At 36.6% G+C, this 19,076-nt stretch overlaps 1 protein-coding gene across 1 annotated transcript in view; it reads right to left on the bottom strand.

The window, feature by feature from the left end:
- Positions 1-19,076, bottom strand: part of skic3 (SKI3 subunit of superkiller complex) — a 24,904-nt gene extending 5,828 nt beyond the window's left edge. Inside the window, exons 1-36 of the mRNA XM_084413499.1 lie at positions 19,007-19,076; positions 18,726-18,818; positions 18,447-18,590; positions 17,932-18,023; positions 17,301-17,376; positions 17,002-17,145; positions 16,787-16,885; positions 16,586-16,694; positions 15,951-16,091; positions 15,589-15,690; positions 15,356-15,480; positions 14,726-14,812; positions 14,506-14,609; positions 14,296-14,422; positions 14,010-14,189; positions 13,730-13,854; positions 12,779-13,029; positions 12,574-12,676; positions 12,240-12,422; positions 11,391-11,535; positions 11,220-11,298; positions 11,054-11,115; positions 10,910-10,966; positions 10,757-10,825; positions 10,601-10,675; positions 9,905-10,046; positions 7,896-7,989; positions 7,329-7,406; positions 7,110-7,234; positions 6,868-6,991; positions 6,547-6,771; positions 4,494-4,566; positions 4,324-4,377; positions 4,136-4,247; positions 2,347-2,475; positions 1,530-1,654 (exon numbers count right to left, since the gene is read on the bottom strand). Coding sequence (XP_084269625.1) covers positions 1,530-1,654; positions 2,347-2,475; positions 4,136-4,247; positions 4,324-4,377; positions 4,494-4,566; positions 6,547-6,771; positions 6,868-6,991; positions 7,110-7,234; positions 7,329-7,406; positions 7,896-7,989; positions 9,905-10,046; positions 10,601-10,675; positions 10,757-10,825; positions 10,910-10,966; positions 11,054-11,115; positions 11,220-11,298; positions 11,391-11,535; positions 12,240-12,422; positions 12,574-12,676; positions 12,779-13,029; positions 13,730-13,854; positions 14,010-14,189; positions 14,296-14,422; positions 14,506-14,609; positions 14,726-14,812; positions 15,356-15,480; positions 15,589-15,690; positions 15,951-16,091; positions 16,586-16,694; positions 16,787-16,885; positions 17,002-17,145; positions 17,301-17,376; positions 17,932-18,023; positions 18,447-18,590; positions 18,726-18,815 — 4,050 coding nt within the window. The 5' untranslated portion in view covers positions 18,816-18,818; positions 19,007-19,076. The remainder of the gene's footprint in view (positions 1-1,529; positions 1,655-2,346; positions 2,476-4,135; positions 4,248-4,323; positions 4,378-4,493; positions 4,567-6,546; positions 6,772-6,867; positions 6,992-7,109; positions 7,235-7,328; positions 7,407-7,895; positions 7,990-9,904; positions 10,047-10,600; positions 10,676-10,756; positions 10,826-10,909; positions 10,967-11,053; positions 11,116-11,219; positions 11,299-11,390; positions 11,536-12,239; positions 12,423-12,573; positions 12,677-12,778; positions 13,030-13,729; positions 13,855-14,009; positions 14,190-14,295; positions 14,423-14,505; positions 14,610-14,725; positions 14,813-15,355; positions 15,481-15,588; positions 15,691-15,950; positions 16,092-16,585; positions 16,695-16,786; positions 16,886-17,001; positions 17,146-17,300; positions 17,377-17,931; positions 18,024-18,446; positions 18,591-18,725; positions 18,819-19,006) is intronic.

Raw genomic sequence — 19,076 nt, 5'->3', positions numbered from 1 at the left:
TATGTATATATATTTATGTGTCATGCTCAGAAGAACCGATCTCAAAGTCAGTTAAATTTATGCAAAAATTTCACAATAGTGTTTCTCAAAATTTCTAGCATGACAACAACACTGTACAAAATAAATTTGTTCTTGGATCTAACTCTTAAAAATCACTTTCAATGGTGATTGACAATCTAGTGCAGTCAAACATTTAATAATATTTGGAAATTAAAATAGGTTAATCAGTGGTTCTGAACCAACACTGCACATATTGAATATCTCCTTTGTCTGATATACCCATTTTAGGTGTTACAGTACGAGTCAACCAGTGAAGGAAGCAGAGTGGGAGTTGGAAATTAATTTCTATAAGAGCGGAGCTACACGCTTGATAGGAAATTGTGGATTTGACAGCAGATCGAAGAAAGCATTTAGAGCAACCGAAAGCATCTAACTCTTTAAGAAACGCTCAATATTATGCAAATGACAGGCAAAAAACGGCAAGTAGGCAGCCAGTCACTGTGAGGTAAACGTAGTGACATCTGTCATGAGCATTTCAAAATCTGCCTACTTTCCTGGATTAGTGCATAAATCATATCATCAATTATTCATCAATCAAATCATATTATTTACATATTAATATTTCGTTCAGATTTTAAATGATGCATTTTCATTGTCACTAAACTGGCTGGGTAAACAAGTGTTTTAAATTGACACTATATCCTTACTTTGGGCAAGCAAAAATATATCTGGCATCTTTCCAACTATAATTGTGTGTATAGATATGAAGATTACATTGGTTGTGTGGAAAACCAGCTAGATTATACTGCTGGCTGAAACTCAGTCTAGATCAAATTCTAATGATGATTTGGCATTTTAAATTGCTGTCCTAAAATTATAGAACAAACAAAGACAAACTTCCTCGAATGCACCAGTCTTTTAAGTCATGTCCTTAAACTTACTTTTTTAAATTGGCCTTCAAGTCATAGAAATTAAAGGATGGTTATTGTTGTTGAAATGATGTTTTATTCATTCCCTTTCTTTATCTTTTTATGATGCCAGTTGTCAATATTGTGAAGCACTTTGGTCAACTTAGTTGTTTTAAATCTAAATAAATCTAAATTGAGAGAGATGACTACAGCAGGGGTATCGTGCTCCTGAAGGGCCACTGTTGTGTAGAGCTCAGCTCCAACCCCAACTAAACACACCTGAACCAGATAATCACGGTCTTCAGGAGCACTAGAAACATCCAGGCAGGTATTTTGGAGAACTCTACAGAACGTTGGTCCTTCAGGAGCAGGATTGGACACCCCTACACTACAGACACCCCCCCCAAGCGGAACAGCTCTTGTGTTTTGAGCTGATCGAGAGCTATAGATGCATACTAGACAGATGGTGCTGTGAAACGGGCAAATTGTTCTGCTCTGAAGCCCTTGAATCTGTCTGTGTCTGCACCTGCGCCCGAGAGCTGATGAGAGACAAATCAATAGGGGACAGCGTGACACAGAAACAGAGCGTGCATGTGTGTGTGTGTGTGTGTGTGTGTGTACCTGGGAGCAAAGAGTCTCTGCCTGGTCATATTGACCACTCTGTTTGAGTCCAGTCACGGCCTGCTGCAGCACCCAGCCCTCCAGAGCCTGAGCCAAGAGCCCGTCCTCTCCCTGCAGGCCCTTCACTGAGAACAGGCACACAACGCAGTCTTAAAGCCATGTCCCATCCGCATAAACACTACCGGTCAACTAACCCTAACCTAAGTTTGGAATTATTGTGATTTTTAATGTTTTTGAAAGTGTATTATACTCAACACAGCTACCTCAAAAATACAGTAAAACTGTAATATTGTGAAATATTATTATAGTTTAAAATACCTCTTTTCTACTTAAATATATTTTAAAATGTAATTTATTAATGTGATGGCAAAGCTAGTCTTTAGTGTCACATGACCATTCAAAAATCATTATGTGTTGATTTGGTGCTCAATTATTAATAATGGTTCCTAATTATTATCAATGTTGAAAACAGCTTTTGCTGCTATTTCTGTGGAAATGCTATTTCAGAATTATTTGATGAATAGACGGTTCAAAAAGAACAGCATTTATTTTAAATAGAATTGATTTTATTTAGCATTTATTTTAAAATTCAGCATTGATTCAAAGGAATAAATTCCATTTTAAAATATACTAAAATCGAAAACAGTTCTTTTAAATTGTAATGATTTTTCACAATATTACTGTTTTTACTGTATTTTTGTATCAAATAAATACAGCCTTTGTGAGCATAAAATAATTATTTCAAAAACGTAATTACAAAATTTTGACCGTAAGCATATTCACATACATTGACAAAACAGTCTCAAGTTTCACTGACCTTTTTCAGACACCAGAGTCATGTGCGCCCTCTCCATATCTTCTCTGCGAGGGGCGGAGCCTGCGAGTAAGCATGCAGTGTTCTCTGTGTGACAGGCGGCCATTAGCCCCGCCCAACCAGCAGGATCATCTGCGTTTGTCAAACAGAAAGACAGAGGACACATCGATCCAACACTGAATCACTGTCATCCTACCTAGTGTAGACAAATATTTCATCTGGCTGATATATTGATGTCTCAGAGTCTCTTCTGTCCTCTCAAACTTTGAACATAGACCAGGCTTCACTCTGAATACACTCTCTGCATCACACTTGGCACTTACTCCTGCTGACACGTTAAATGCAAGGTTCTCAGTATCCAAAAAGAACATTTTCATCGTTTTAGGGTTAAAGAAGAGTGTGTTCTGTCCAATACTACATTAACAATGTTCTTAAACAAGAAGCCAAAGCTCATTACAACAGTTTGACATAAACTCTGGTTTGTTCTAACTGTAATGCATATTTCAGGCTTCCCACACGCCAGACACATTTTTTGGAATATTGCATTGTTTATTATAAATTACATATCAGTGCAATACTTTTTAAATTCATGTGCCCTTGTAATCTTTAATCAAAAATGTCCCCTTCCCTTCACAGGGACAGCATCTATTCTCTGATGACGTATGCACCGGCATGTGTGCGGGACAATATTCCGTCCCCTCCAGCAAACTGTTTCTCACATGAGATCGCAGCAATTAGCAAATGATAACAATCCAATAAATTCCCGATGAACAAAATCAAGTCCCACCCTACATTTGTTTCTCATTCAAGAAGCAGTTTCACTCTTTCACTTTCTGCTTCATGCCGACTTTAAGACCAATGAATTTCCATGATCCTTCCAGTCAAGCGTGGATTATGGTTTTCAAAAATAAAATTATAGATATTGAACTAAAATAGTAAATTCTAAAGAAATACTTCAGAACTGAGCATGAGTAGAAAAAAAAATTTTGTAAAAAAATTCCGTTTTTTTCCAGACCTTTAAATCTACAAATTAATTTAATTTCCAGGACAGTTGGAACCTTGATATTTGAGATACATGTGGAAAACAACTCTTCTTTCAACAAATAGACATCCCAAATCTGATTATGTCAGCTTGCATTCCTCCTTTATCTTCTTGTTGTTCAGAAAGAAAATTACATTGTTTTTTTTGTTGTTGTTTTTTTCGCCAATTAGTAAAGTCAACGTGTCATTGCAGCTGTGGTTAGAAGCTCCAGTTCCCAAAGAATCAATGTCCTGAGACTGCACACATACACATTGGCAGGACCAACATTAATTTTATGCTTTTTTTTAACAGTTCATGTCAGATTTTGTTGTTGATTTGAAATATGTTATTTAAATGAATTTGGCAAGCAGAGATTTTGATATTTCCCCATTCAAACAAATATGAGTTGGATTTGTATGCGTGAAAAGGCACTTTGTTCTGTGTCCTAGGCTGATGGGTTTATGATGGGTTTAGTCTTGGTCTCGTAGTCTGCTATTAGTCTGGGTTAGGGAATTACAAGTTCGGGGTCATGGAAAGTCTGTTTTTGAATCTTAAAGTTATTGACTTGCCATTTAGCAGATAACCTGAGAATTGATCCAGAGTGCCTCTAATTGTGAGGACAGTTTTTGCTCAGATATCTGAGCAACCTGAAGCTTTCTAGTCAAAAGCGTAATGGTGACATGATGATGATTTGTTTTACTTGGAGTCTTAATGCTACACATTTAGGCTAACGCAACATTAGTAACACTAGCTGACTGGATGGAACTTTACCTGGGCACAGCAGCACAGCTCTCTGGATTGTTTTCAGAGCGTTGCATCTTCTATCCTCACCAGAGTGGCGGCCTGAGGCCAACTGATTCACTCCACTGTACAGCAATGCCCTCTACAGATAGAAAGAGTTGAACTGTTTAATGGACGCAGATCTTGACATAGGATTTCATCCACAAATGTCAAGTTACCTTTCCAAGTGTCAAGCTGGCATGACATGCCACACTGCCGGCCACAGCTCCTCCCTGATGGAAATATGAAAACTACATGAACACCAATATTTTATGGTCAATATTTCTATAACAGGTGAACTATTCCTTTAAGCATGTTAGTTCTCCTAAAATATTGTGAGAATACTCACACTGGCTTTGTTGGGGCAGTACTGTGGGACCAGTCTGGAGAGAAGAGCCCAGAGAGATGGATTCCCTGGGTTCCTACAACATAAAAGTTGTCAAAGACTCATCATTTTTTAGAATTAAAAAATGTCTGACAAAAGAAAGAATAATTCTTGTAGTTCTGGTACCACATTTGACATTTGGGTTAATTAACCAAATGCAATGATTCATACATGAGGTTAATTATATGAAAGGGCCTTCCCTTTAATAGCATTTGAGTGTTTTCATGTCTTTGTACGATGCAGATTAAAGGAGGACATTAAAGGTCACTTGCTATTGGACAAATAAAGAAGTGCATTTAATTTAATCAAAGTCCTCAATTGCCCACTCAACAAGACATAATGGGGCCGGACAAATATTCAATAATTTAAGTGTCTGTGCTTTAGCTGAATAACAACAACTGAAGTTTGTCTATTTTGATCTGAGTCTGGCTTTTAACCATTTTATAAATATAATATAATATAATATAATATAATATAATATAATATAATATAATATAATATAATATAATATAATATAATATAATATAATATAATATGTTTTTATATTATATAAAGTTTGAAGTTGGTAAGATTTATTATGTTTTTTAAAGATGTATCTTATGCTCACCAAGGCTACATTTATTTTATCAAAAATAACTTTTCTATTTTAATATATCTTAAAAGGTAATTTATTACTGTTATGGTAAAGCTGAATTTTCAGCATCATTACTCTTCAGGGTCACATGATCCTTCAGAAATCATTCTAATATACTCATTTGCAGCTCAAGAAACATTTCTTATTATCAATGTTGAAAACAATTGTACTGCTTAATATTTTTGAAGAAACTGTGGTATTTTTTTTTTTTTCAGGATTATTTGATGAATAGAAAGTTCAAAAGAACAACATTTATTTGAAATGGAAATATTTTGTAACATTATAAATGACTTTACCTTCACCTTTGATCAAATATCATTATCATGATCATTTAATCTCCAAATGAATGTAGAAACAACAAAGACAGTAGACTATATTTTAAATATTTGTTTAATGGCATCTTTTTATGAAAGAAGGCCAGTATCACCAATACCTATACTGCTACATTTATTAGGCTTTAAAAATTTAAGTGAACTCAAAAAAATCTTCACATAAACTCATTGTAATAAATGTCACATTTGCCTGTGCCCTTCAATATATCAGATCAAAACATTTTCTATTGGCCCAGTCAGACCAGATTTACTTTCAAAATACACAAAAAGTTATTGTTTTTGTTGTTTCTGACCCATGTAACCTTGTAAACAGTGCTTTAGGTAGGTCTAAAAGGTAGGATATATTCATAAATTGAATAAAGTTATAAAACACCACAGTTTTCACTGCATAAATTATATATTAAATATAGATTAATCCTTATTAAAGCATCAAATGTTATTCAGTCAAGCAGTGTGGCTTTCTGTGAGCACGAGTTGTGTGTGTGTCACACAGACAGGAGATTCACAGATGTGAGCCAGTACCGCACTGCGTTCTCTTTTGTGTATTATCACGCGTTAATGTTTTAAAAGCATTTGCATGAATAAGAGCGTGATCATATAATGTAACGCTAGCCAAAGGATGACGGGAAAAAACAGATGCTGTGTTATTTGTGTTAAATATTTTTAACGCGTTAAACAAAAATAATGAATAGTTAATTTTGACAGCCTTAAATATAATATAATATAAAATTTAGTTAAGGCCTGGAAATCACAATTTTTAAATTCCCTTATATTTTTAGGTTGGAATCATGCAGAAAGATGGTGTGTGACCAAATAAATTAATCAGGACATATCTGATTATGTCTTAATATGCTTTATATTTAATATAGTAGGCACTTTTATTTTGTCTTCAAATACTAATATGCTACATAATAGCTACATGAAGCAAGATTTTTGACCACTGATATTTTATAGTGAGCAGAGAAACATTGTCATATTTTTGTTTTAGATTGTTGCCTAATCATGTTGTATCTAATTAGGAGACACAATATCTCAAAATATTATACAGTACCTGTGTATAGCCCTAGAAGCCTCCCTATGTACACCGCTAAAGTTGCCCTGCAGGGCCAGCAGGGTGCAAGTGAGCAGACAGTACTCCTCCACAGCGCCTCCTACAGGTTCCCCCAGTTTCAGCAGCTCGGTGAGCGTAGCACTTGCCAGAGTCACGTCCCCATGAACCAAACCCAGAGCACAGAGACACTGCAGGCTCTCTGGAATGGGCTCTTTAAGCATGGAGCTACACACACATATATAAACAAGAGGAGACAGGTTTTGCTTTTCACTACTGAAGCAGAGAATGTGTTTCTCGGAGACAGTTGAATAATTTGCTCACCACTTGAAGAGAAGTGTTTTGGCATGATCCAAGCTGCCCAGCGTGTGCTGTATCAGGGCCAGTGCAGTGAGTATACAGGCCTTTTCTTTCTCACTAGAGGCAACTGCAAGGGCTTTCTCATAGGCTGGAAATGAGCGCACATAGACAAGTGTACATGCATGCCCTCGGAAACACACAATCACAAGCTTGAGTAGTTTCATAAGGCACAGTAGGGACTATTTCAATTCACAATGACAGCTCACCTTGAATGCTCTCTGGTAGGCGACTGATTTTGAAACAGGTGAGCGCCAGCCCGATGAGATCATGCAGCTCCTCCAATGGTGTGGAGGAATAAATACGCACTGCTTCTTCCCACTGCCCATCATCACTGACAGTGACATTATAAAATAAACATTATTTTGTACTGATAACTCTGATGCCATTATTATAGAGGAAATGACTGACGGCATAGTGGTTTTTACCTGAGGGCACGTCCGTAACCCCTCAGAGCAAAGCTGAGCTTGTCTGTGTGAGGGGACGCCTGAAGCAACTCGACAGCTCTGTGGAGAATGGAACATATCCAAGAACGATTTCATACCAGAATGGTCTAGATCAGTGTCAGAAACTATAGGCAGCATACGTGTTTTTATATAATATTTTTAAAACACATATCAAGTTTTATGTCAATTATTTAAATAAATTCATTCAAATAACTTGTTTAAAATTCACACACACACACGTATGTATAATATATGTGTGTATATATGTGTGTGTGTGTGTGCGCGTGTGTGAATTTTAAACAAGTTATTTGAATACAAAACAAAAAAGTTATTTTGTAAGTTATATATACACACATATATATATATAAAAAAAAAAAGTATATATATATATATATAATAAAAAATACAAAATAATAATATATATATAAAAAATCATTAAAATTTTGGTAATTCCTGCTTCAGATTAACTAAAATTGTGTCAGGCAGACTTAATGTCCAACTGGCCAGGACAGAATTTCCCAAATGTAAAAATAGCTAGAGGTGGCAAACCTGCGATATGCCTCAGTGGCCTGTTTTTTCAGCTGCAGGTGTGTGTTCAGGTATCCGAGCATGATAAAGGCGTCAGGGTCGGTCTGAATCCTCTCTGGTGTGAAAAAGAGCGAGTACACAAAGCTTCATTACCTCTCTCCATCTTTAAATAATTTGTCACTGTCACATGGGTCATTTCCTAACATAGAAACACATTTTTCACAAATGTGTCTAGCCATTCCACCTGCATTGCTGGTGAAATCATTCAATACATCAGGCATCTTTAACTGTCAGGCTAAAGGGCCTTTGTAATACAAAGAGATGGAGCAGAGACCCGTTACATATTGAAATTGAGCATTACATTTTTAGCATGGCCTATTAAAACATGCATGCAGTGCCATATGAATGCATTTACATACTTTATAATGGTTATGCATTATAGAGATTTGGAACTGTATTTTCTTTTGTCAAAAATTGGTTTGAGATCCGACAACAATTGGCAGACCCTTAAATAACCTTGTAATAACTTAAAGGGTTAGTCCACCCAAAAATGAAGATTCTGTCATTAATTACTCACCCTCAAACATCGAGAATATGTTTTGCGAGCAAAAAACAACAACAACTAAAAAACTTTATTTAACAATTTCTTCTCTTCTGTGTCAGTCTCTGACACTGTTCACATTGTAAAGTTCACGTTGTCACGTGTTTTTTTTTTTTTTTTTTTTTTTTCGCACAAAAATATTATTGTCATAACATTAAAGTACAGAAGCCCTGAACCACAAAAAAATATCTATAATAATTTCCGTAAAAAAAAAAAAAAATTCTAACATTTCAAGATTAAAGTCGAAACATTTCGAGATTAAAGTCGTAATATTTTGAGAATAAAGTCAAAATTATGAGAAGTCTTCCGTAGAGGTTTTTGTGTGTGTGTGTATGTGTGTAAAGAAATGCGCTCGTGAAGTCGAACTGCCTCGGACATGGATCTAAACAAAATAGTTGCTTTTTACTTTTATCTGGGCTTTCAACAAAAGGAAATTCTACAGGTGCTAATCTACTAAAATGGTATTACCATTTGTTTGAGGACGTTACAAAATATACTGCGCCGGAATAGACATTACTGGCAAAAACACTTTTCAGAGATTCAGACTGGATGGAAAAGTCAAAATATAAATCTAGCTTTCTATCTGAGGAAATCGCGGGATCCGGCCAAATGATTGGATACAGAATGATGCACTTAAAATGTATCCAGAAAGGATTTACGGGGAAGAGGGAGACAGTGCGATTACTGTTAAGTGTTCTCGACCCAGGCTTCATTGCCACATAAAGTTTGTACCAGGACTGTGGTACCTACTCTGGCGGAGTCTTTGTGCTTGTCTATTGGCGTCCTAAAACAAATGGTAATGCCATGTTATTAGATTAGCACCTGTAGAATTTCCTTTTATTGAAAGCCCAGATAAAAGTAAGCTACTGTTATATTTAGATCCATGTCAGAAGCAGACTTCACGAGCGCATTTCTTTACAAAAAATAAATAAATAAGAACTTCTACGGAAGACTGTATTCTCGTCATTTTGACTATTCTCTTTAGAAGCCCTGAACCGAAACATAAAAAAAATTCTAGCATTTCGACTTTATTCTCGAAATGCTAAAAAAAAAATTATGTTGCGGTTCAGGGCTTCTGTATTTACTCATGATTTACTCACCCTGAAGCCATCCTAGGTGTATATTGACATTCTTATTTCAGACAAATACAATCAGAGTTATATAAAAAAATATTGCTTCCGGCAGACGGCTGAACACATCGATTTACGCAACAATCCCTTTAAGGTTAAACCTCTTTAGTCACATGGGCTATTTTAATGATGTCTTTACTACCTTTCTGGGCCTTGAAAGTGGTAAAACATTGCAGATCAAAAATATCATATTGGGTTTTATGGGTTTGGAAAGACATGAGGGTGAGTAATGACAGAAATAACTTTGTTTGGTGAACTAACCCTTTAACACAGTATAGTGTGTGTTTGTGTTCTCATACCAGTGTACTTGCTTAGAGCCACCTGGGCAGCAGAGACGGCGTTCATCTGAACTATGTTGTAGAGATAGAGCTCTGAGTCTCTGTTGCTCCTGTCCAGCAGTGTGGAGCAAACCCAGTACGCATAACCCTTCACTCCCTCAGTCTAACATCAAACAAACATGTTACAGCAAGAACATACAGCAATAGTCTGAACCTAAAGAATAAACTATACACTACATTTCAAAAAGTTTGGGGTCAGTAATTTTTTTTTAAAAGAAATGTATACTTCTATTCAGCAAAAATGCATTAAATTGATCATGAGTGACATGAATACATTTATAATCTTATTTAAAAAATAAGATAACGGTTTAACAAACGGTTTCCACAAAAAAATTAAGTAGCACAACTGTTTTCTATATTGATAATAAAAAAATTGTTTCTTGAGCAGCAAATTAGAATGATTTCTGTAGGATCATGTGACACTGAAGACTGGAGTTATGATGCTGCAAATTCAGCTTTGATCACAAGAATAAATTACATTTTAAAATATACTAAAATAGACAAAAGCTCTTATAAATTGTAATAATATTTCACAACATTACTGTATTTTTGAACAAATAGATGCAGTCTTGGTGAACATAAGATAAAAAAAAAGAAAAACATTACAAACCCCAAACTTTTGAAAGGTAGTGTGTGTTTAGAAATGACTAGACATACATGAGTGCTCAGTTCTGTGGTGTGTCTGAAAAGGTCCATGGTGTCATAACTGCCAACGGTCTCAGCAATGAGGGCCTGTATGACGAGAAAGAAGTTAGATGTGCTGCGTATAGTAATGGACTAAAGATATGAACTCAAGGTCTATCTGAAGTGTACCTGTCCGATCCAGCAGTTCACATAGAGGGGCTCCAGCGACTGAGCAATCTTGAAAGCTTCATGAGAGAGCTAAAAAATAATGTAGAAATCAGCATGGCTCTCTAATACAAGTAAAGTCAAGCTAATCACTTGACAAATTCAAAATCACATTACCTCTATATTTCCCTTCTTCAGATACAAAGCACCAAGGTTAGTCCATGCAACCACATTCTGAAAAATAACCAAAATATACATTACTTGCATCAACACAATTGTTTAAAAAGTGAGGAAACTGTTTATTTGTCTTGCATTACTTACATTTGGCTCAGCTTTTACTGATTTGATGAAACTGTGTTGTGCAAGTGCAAAGTTTTCTATCCCTAAAATATAAAAGAAGAATATAGTATATTAACACAAGAATAGTCTATCACAAAACAGTTATGTAATACAGACTAATGCAATTATGTACATCATGTGTATCTACCTTTTGCCATGGCGACGACTCCAAGGGCGTTCCAGTATTTGTGATTAGCACTGTCCAGCATGATCGCCTTCTTCACACACTGTCAAAACAGAGCCAAACCAAAACAGCCTGTTAAAACACCTCTTCATGCAAGCACTGTGAACAACTTCTCAGTCAGGTCAGGTAACGCACCTGCAGGGCTTTCTCCAGCAGAGGCTGGGGATCCTCCTCAGGATACAGGCAGCTGAACAGTCTGGATTGGTGGTAGTAGTTCATGCCGAGGTCACACCACAGACTGGGGGCCTCCGGCATGAGTTTCAATGCATGACCAAAGCACCTGATAAAACAGTTTCATTACAGAATAATCAAGTCAAGTCAAGTCTATCTATAGTGTCTATCTATCTATCTATCAATCCATCCATCCATCCATCCATCCATCCATCCATCCATCCATCCATCTTTTTAATGGGGAGACCCAGACTTCTTTTCACCCTTTAGTTCAATATGTTTCTGTATCAGTTCAACTAATCATAAGCAGGTATTTTTTTTATAGATTTATGTAGACCACTCCAAAATATGGTTTATACATTAATATAACTTAAACATTCAACAAGTAACTGAATAAGTTTTTTTATTTATTTGATCAAAAACATAGTAAAAACAGTAATATTATGAAATGCCATTACAATAAAAAAAAAATGCTAATATATTTTAAAATGTACTTTATTCCTTTATTCCTTCGATGCATTTTTTCTTGGTTTTTTGATTAATAAAGTTCAAAAGTACAGCATTTATTTGAAATTGAAATCTTTATGTGTTTAAAAAATTATCTTACTGACCCCAAACTTTAGAACGCTAGTGTATGTATTGTATTAGTGTATTGTATAGTGCATGAATAATAAAAAAAAACATTGTTCAGCAAGTAAATTAATACTTGGATGTTGTTGAAGACTTATTTTCTACAGATGAGCCCCTAAAGACACGTAATGACAGACTCTGATAGAGCAAGTGTGATGTATTGTGTGATTGTGTCTCTCTTACCTTTCTCCTACAGTGAGGAGCTGTCTTTGGTCCAGTGTATGGCTCTGATCAGGTGGATCCATCCCACATAGAGCTCCAGGTACCAGCACTTTAGCTCGGTTTGCAGACACAGTTCTGCAGGTGGTGCAGACATCACCTAGTAACTTCCACAGACACGACAGGTCTGGCCTTTGCTTTACAGCGCTGAGAACATTAAAACAAAGAGAGAGATTACATCAATATCCACTCAATGACATGCATCAAACTCACCTGACATAGTTAGACACCACTTTAAAGAATGAGGCACACATTTTCTCTATACTCAGCAGACCCCTGTGTTCATGATACACTTTACCTGAAGAGGTAATAGATGGCATTCTGTATCAAATCTACAGCTCTTCCATCAAGATAGTCATCCAGTGCACTTTTAGCCAAGGCTAACAAGCATTCACCCAGACCTGAGAAACAAAACACAGTGAAGATGCACTCCAGATTTGAATACTGAATTAAATAGTTATTACCCTGAGAGATTAAAACATTAATGCAGAAGGCATACAAACCTTTCAGTGCCGGCACATATTCCTCCTGCTCTAAGATCTGCCTGTACTCTGAGGCAGCCTCTTTAAACCGGCCCAGGATCTGTTTGATGGCGGCCGTCTGATAGAGGCTATAGATTGAGGTGGGCTGAAGAAGATGTGCTTTATCAAAAGCTTTCAGAGCAGCTGTGAAACTCCTGCGGTTCAGGTAAGCTTCACCTAAACATTCCCAGCACACCCAGTCCTGAGGATCAGCCCTCAACGCCGCCTGCAGACTGAGACCACAGCAGAATCATGGGTAACTTTCAAATCAAATCAATTGCAAACTGTCATTGCATATGGGGCAGCCATTTATCTTAACATTTTTGTCTATGAAGAGCCATCTGCATTGATTTTGGTGAGAACAAATATATATATATATATATCCCACATTTAACATTTGATGAAGTAATCTCTGGAGACAGGAAAGTGGAAGTTAATTGTGGGAATCGGATTCTGGGAAATGAGCTCTTCTGCCAATATGGTATATAAAATGAAGGCTAATAGAAGGCATTTTTTTTTGTATAATTAGACTAATATAAGTAAAATAAAAATTTAATTGGTGGCATTTGATTAATTATAACTGAAAACAATAAATAAAATGTACTGAAAATATGAGTTTCATTTCTACTTCCTGAAATTCAAATTACACTTTTGAATCCTGTTCAATTCCCATTTCAAATTCTAGAATTGAATTGGAAATAAAAAGCCATTCTCATTTCAATTCTAAATGGCACAAAAATTCTGTAATATAGGCCTACTATTAATAACAATTTTGGAAAAAGCCCTGTTAATGTCTTGCATCAATTTAACTGCCAACTTTAATGTTGGTAAATGAAATAAGATCTTTAAAATATCTACTAATCACACCATCCAGGGCCAGTTGAACAACTCTTATTACCACTTGTGCCTTATAGCTGAAAAAGATTCACTTACTCTGCAATGGCCTGTTGGTGCTGGCCAATCTTGAGGTGGTAGAGACCTCTCCTCATCCAGGCCCATTTAGCAGAGCCAGGAGTGGCTCTCTCTGTCACAGACTGCAGAACAGTCAGAGCTAAGTCCTAAACAGATAGAACACATCAAAGTTAATAAAACCCAGTCTTCCTCAGCATGTCCAGCGAGAAAAGTTCCTTGAGACTTTTTGAAATTAGATTTTGGCAAGAAAAACTAAATAGAGGATACCCTCAATGAATTAACTAGACTTATCTGCACTCACCATGTCTCCCTGCTCCATGCTGAGATCTACAGTAGCCGCTCCAGCCTCAGCATCAGAGGAATCCAGCTCAAATGCTCTCTTATAGCAGCCTCTGGCTCTGCCCTGATCCTTTGCCACATCTCTGTAGTAATGACCCAGGAAACGAAACACTGAACCAAGATGCGGGTCCAGTTTAGCAGCCTTAAAACAACAGAAAACGAATCTTTATTTATTTTTATCCAAAGACAAAAGCCTGGTATCTATATAAAAAGATAAAGAGTGTAAGTTCTGATGTTGGTGGCCTTACCTTGAGCAAATGTGTATGGGCTTTGCTACGGTCCCTTTGTATTTCCTCTCCCATGTTCCAGTACAGGCGTCCCAGCAAGAAGTATAACTCCCCATTATCTGGGCTTCTGGATAAAGCCTCCAGAAAGCTGTGAGACAGAGAAAGAAGATAACAAGTGTTTGGTGTTTACAGCGATGATGGTTTGTGATATTGTGTAGGAGGGTTTCACACCTCTCCTCAGCTTGTTTGAGCTGTTCTTTAGCAACATGCGTCAGTCCCTTCAGAGTGAGACCCTCCACAGATCCTGGGTGAGAGTTTAGCAGCTCAGCAAAAACCTGTAAGAATCATTTCATTCAAACATGATTTGGTCTACTTAGCATGATAGATATTAAGATATAAGAAGGTAAAAAAAAATCTGAAATTATGTTCCTGTCGAAAGAAAACAATTGACCTGAAATGCTTCATCAGTTTGGCCTTTTTGCAAGTGAGCTCTTCCTTTCAACGCTAAAAGCACTGGGTCATTTTTGGCATCTGAAATCTAAAAGGAGATGCCAACAACATTATATCAATCAAATAATAATGTTAAAATACATAAAAAAAACAATTTCAAAAGTTTGGGGTATGACATTGTTACAACAGATTTCTATTGCAAATAAATGCTGTTCTTATGAACTTTTTATTCATCAAAGAATCCTGAAAACATCCCTTTTCAACATTGATAATAAGAAATGTGTGAGGACTGGTGTAATGGCTGCTGCCAATTTAACTTTTCCATCACAGGATATAATACATTAAAATACATTAAAACAGAAACCAGCTATTGTAAATTGTAATAACATTCACAATATTACTGGTTTTACTGTATTTTTCAGTTTACTGTTTATCATTCTCACTTATTTCTGTAAAATTTGTTATATAGGAGAAATGTTGTTGTTTTTTTGCACATAGGATTATTGTTTGTAAAGTGGAAGATTAAAAGAGACTTCTTTTAAAATCATTCCAACCCCAAACTTTTGAACGGTAGTGTTTGTTTCTGTTGTAAGACTGCAGCACTGTGTCAGTCTTTGATTTAAAACTTTACCTGTGTAAGTATCTGCAGAGCTTCATCAGCATCCTGGTCTCTTCCTGTCCTCACCAGAGCATCTAGTCTCAACCTCTGCAGCTTCTGAGTCCAATCATCAGAATTCCCCACACTCGACTTCAGCCCTGAACACACAAGAGAGAACAGCCCTTTTCACTCTGTTAGTGCAGTTGACGAGTAGTTGTCCAGTTAGCTGTGTTTCATATGTGCAGTTGTTTTTAATGATACAGTACCTTGGCTGGAAGATGTGGCACTGTCAGAGTATTTATGCATTTTTAGTTGAGCCAGAGCAAGATTATACCACCCAATGATGGAAGAACGCATTCGCTTCAGTCCTGCAGGAAAAACACAACAAAAGACTTAAACATCCTGTTTGTAATTTACATTATATCTAGTGACGGTGATAGGAACTTGATTAATGTTGCATAGCTGAACATGAACATAAATCAAGGAGTTCTTGAAATACACTTTTAATGATCAAAATGTATTTGAAGGATTTGATATAATGCATTTCTTATATTATACTATATATGACCTCCGGTCTGTACTGAAAACCTAAACAGCAGTGAATTCTGTATGATATTTATGAACTCACCCAGACCAATACTTTTGATGGCGTCCTCGTATTTTTTATCCTGACAAGCTTTAATGCCAAGACCAAAGTGAGCGTGTGAGTTGTTAGGATCCAGTTCTGAGAGACGGTGGAAACAACGGACAGCTTCCTCACTGCAGTCACCTACCAGGATCATTAGAGACAAGAACGTTTATCTGAAAGCGGTGTTATTATTGAAATATCAGACATGAGGTTTATGTTTTCTCCAAACAGAGACAGGATTATTTTTGTACTTACTTTAGTGTTTAAATGTTTGGGGTAGGTATGAATTTTAATGTTTTTCAAATGTCTCTTGCGCTTACCATTTATTTAATCAAAAATACAGTAAAAATGGAAATACTGTGAAATCTTATTGCATGTATTTTCTTTTTATAATTTTTTTAAATATGTAATTGATTCCTGTGATGGCAAAGCTGAATTTTCAGCAGTCATATAGCGCTGCAGTGATGATGTATTTGTGTAGGTTTAAAAAGGATCTTGGTTTAAAAGCATTTGCATGAAAAAGAGTGTGTGATCCAAAGGATAATGGGAAAAAAGGGATGCTGGGTTAAATTTTGACAGCACTAATATATATTTGTTGTTTTGTTTCTCACTTATTTCACTTGTCTTACACTTACCTGTTTTGATGTAGTGCTCACTGAGGGCCTCTAAAGGGTAGGACTGTGTCGGATAGCAGGACAGTGTGGCATCACAAAACTCTTTTAGCTTGGCCACCTCATGAGGAAGCTGAAGGGTATACAGAATATGAAACTTTTGCTTTGGTTCAGTCATAATTATTGTGTATATTACTATAATTGTGGCATATAGAGCTTGCCAACCTTAGAAAGACATTTAATGTAATCCTGTGAGAGGCTCCTGTGGGCTTCACCGGGCACATCTACTGTCATTTGCAAAGCTCTTTCAAATGCTGATATCAGCTGTTGAGAAGAGAAAAACACACTGTAAGCTTTGTAAAAATTTATGTGTTGACATTAACCTGGGGGTATGTACAAAAAAAAGAGCACTTCAACTAAAACAGTTGAATCAGACTGACGTGCTGCTGAGTCTCATTGTCCTGATCCTCAACAGTGTCTTGCAGGAGTCTGGTCATCTCCTTCCACAGCTCCAGCAGCTCTGAATCCTCCACCCCTTCCTCTCCCTCCTTCACCTGGATTAACCTCCGCCACACTCTGGCCACCTGTGGGTAGAGTAGCAAACATATGGCGAATCAAACCTGATGGTGATTTTAGAAATAATGTGTAGATTTCTGAAGGTAACAGACCAGTGCAGTTCTATCCTCTGAAATCTTCTGTTGTAACATCAAGTCCTGCTTATCATATTTAAAGATCATACCTGTAAATAGTTCTTCTCCGACTGAGAGATTTCCACTAACTTCTTGCTCACTTCGAAACATTTTGCTTTGTCTGAGCTGCAAATGCAGAAAAACATACATGGATCAAGCAAATTGGTCAAACTGCATCATGTAGCATTGTACTCCTTTTTAAATTAGGCTCTTTCGACCATATGAATTTTTTTTTTTATTACAAAACTCTATTTTATTCAGGTTAAAGGATTTATCACTTGTTCTGAAACAATCTTCAACTTTTATTCTTCTGCCCTGGAAGAGATGTGCTCCTGTCACTTCTCATTTCTGTGATAATAACCAATAAACGTTTTGTAGACAATTCAAATGATTTGTTGTAAAATGAATGGCATGATTATAGAATTCAAGTTCAAAGAATTTCACTGATTTTAATATTTTTTTAACATTTATTATGAAGTCAAATTTAAAAAGGTGTGTAGGGGACAATTCCAAAACCTAAGAAAATCTGGTAAATTTCAACCATGCAAAAAGGAAAAGAAAAAGGAGGTGGGGGCACAATCTAAATGTTTAAATCTATTATTATAACCTATCCTTTAATTTTGAATTTAATTTTTTTCCATTTAAAATCATCCTAGGAGAAAAGAAGACCACTTTACTTACGTTTCATACAGTGTAATAAGTTTCTGGTAAATCTTTGGCAGCTCGGCTTTGAAATCTGCCTGGTCACCTTTTTCGTATAAATTTGCTAAACCCTGTAAAAGAAATCCACATCTAGTTCAATCAGCAGTGCACAATATCATTAAAGACCATATTAACAAGTGAAAGTGACATGTGATGGCCAAGTATGGTGGTAACCCATACTCGGAATTAGTCCTCTGCATTTAACCCATCCAGGTTAGTGCACACACATTAGGAGCACTGACTGCAAACCATAGACACACACCCGGAGCAGTGGGCAGTCATTTTTGCTGTGGCGCCAGAGGAGCGATTGGGGGTTAAGTGCCTTGCTCAAGGGCAACTCAGTCATTTCCTGTCGGTATTGAGAATCGAACCTGCAACCTTGTCTGACTCTCTAACCATTAGGCCACGACTTGCCAAATGGTTAACAAACTGTGTCCATAAACAAACGCTACATTTTATGGAGCATTCATTAAAGTTCATAAGCTACAACCCACCTGCCATGCCAGCAGTTGCTCTGGCTCCAGTTCAGCGGCCTTTCTGTAGGCGATCTGTGCCTGATCCGGCTGCTGCAGCTCTGTGGCTGCCACTCCAATGAACACCCAGGCATTATAGTTATTCTTCTCAAGCTTGAGAACAGCCTGGAGTACAGAAATATGGTTTAACTTGAGAGTGAAATGTTTACCTTGCCTGCCCACTCAAATACAGTCAATCAAGAGAAAAGAATGAGATGGAAGTTATCTACTATATGCTGGCAAGTGGAAGTAAACACTTACCTTACAATGTTTCAAAGCTTCTTTAAACTCTTTATTTTTAATGGCTTCTCTTGCACTTTTCAGCTCAGCTTTCACTTCTTTACTGGACATTTTCTTAAATAATTTGACAGAGATAAATGTTAACGAAACATAAGCAGTAGTAAAGGATGTTTACAGTTATGCATGTTATGTTGCCTATTAACTTGCTGACATGTAGACATAACTAAATTGTCATATTACCACACTTATTTTAAAAGGAAATTTGTGTATTTCTAGAATGTTATTGTAAGAAATGTACGTACGGCAGAACTTGGTTTGTTTCCATTCAGCAAGCAGTAAATTGCGCATGCGTGTCGTGATGCTTAACGCGAC

This window comes from Rutilus rutilus (assembly GCF_951802725.1).
Source record: "Rutilus rutilus genome assembly, chromosome: 7".
NCBI lineage: Eukaryota > Metazoa > Chordata > Actinopteri > Cypriniformes > Leuciscidae > Rutilus > Rutilus rutilus.
This window is presented reverse-complemented; position numbering and strand designations above follow the sequence as displayed.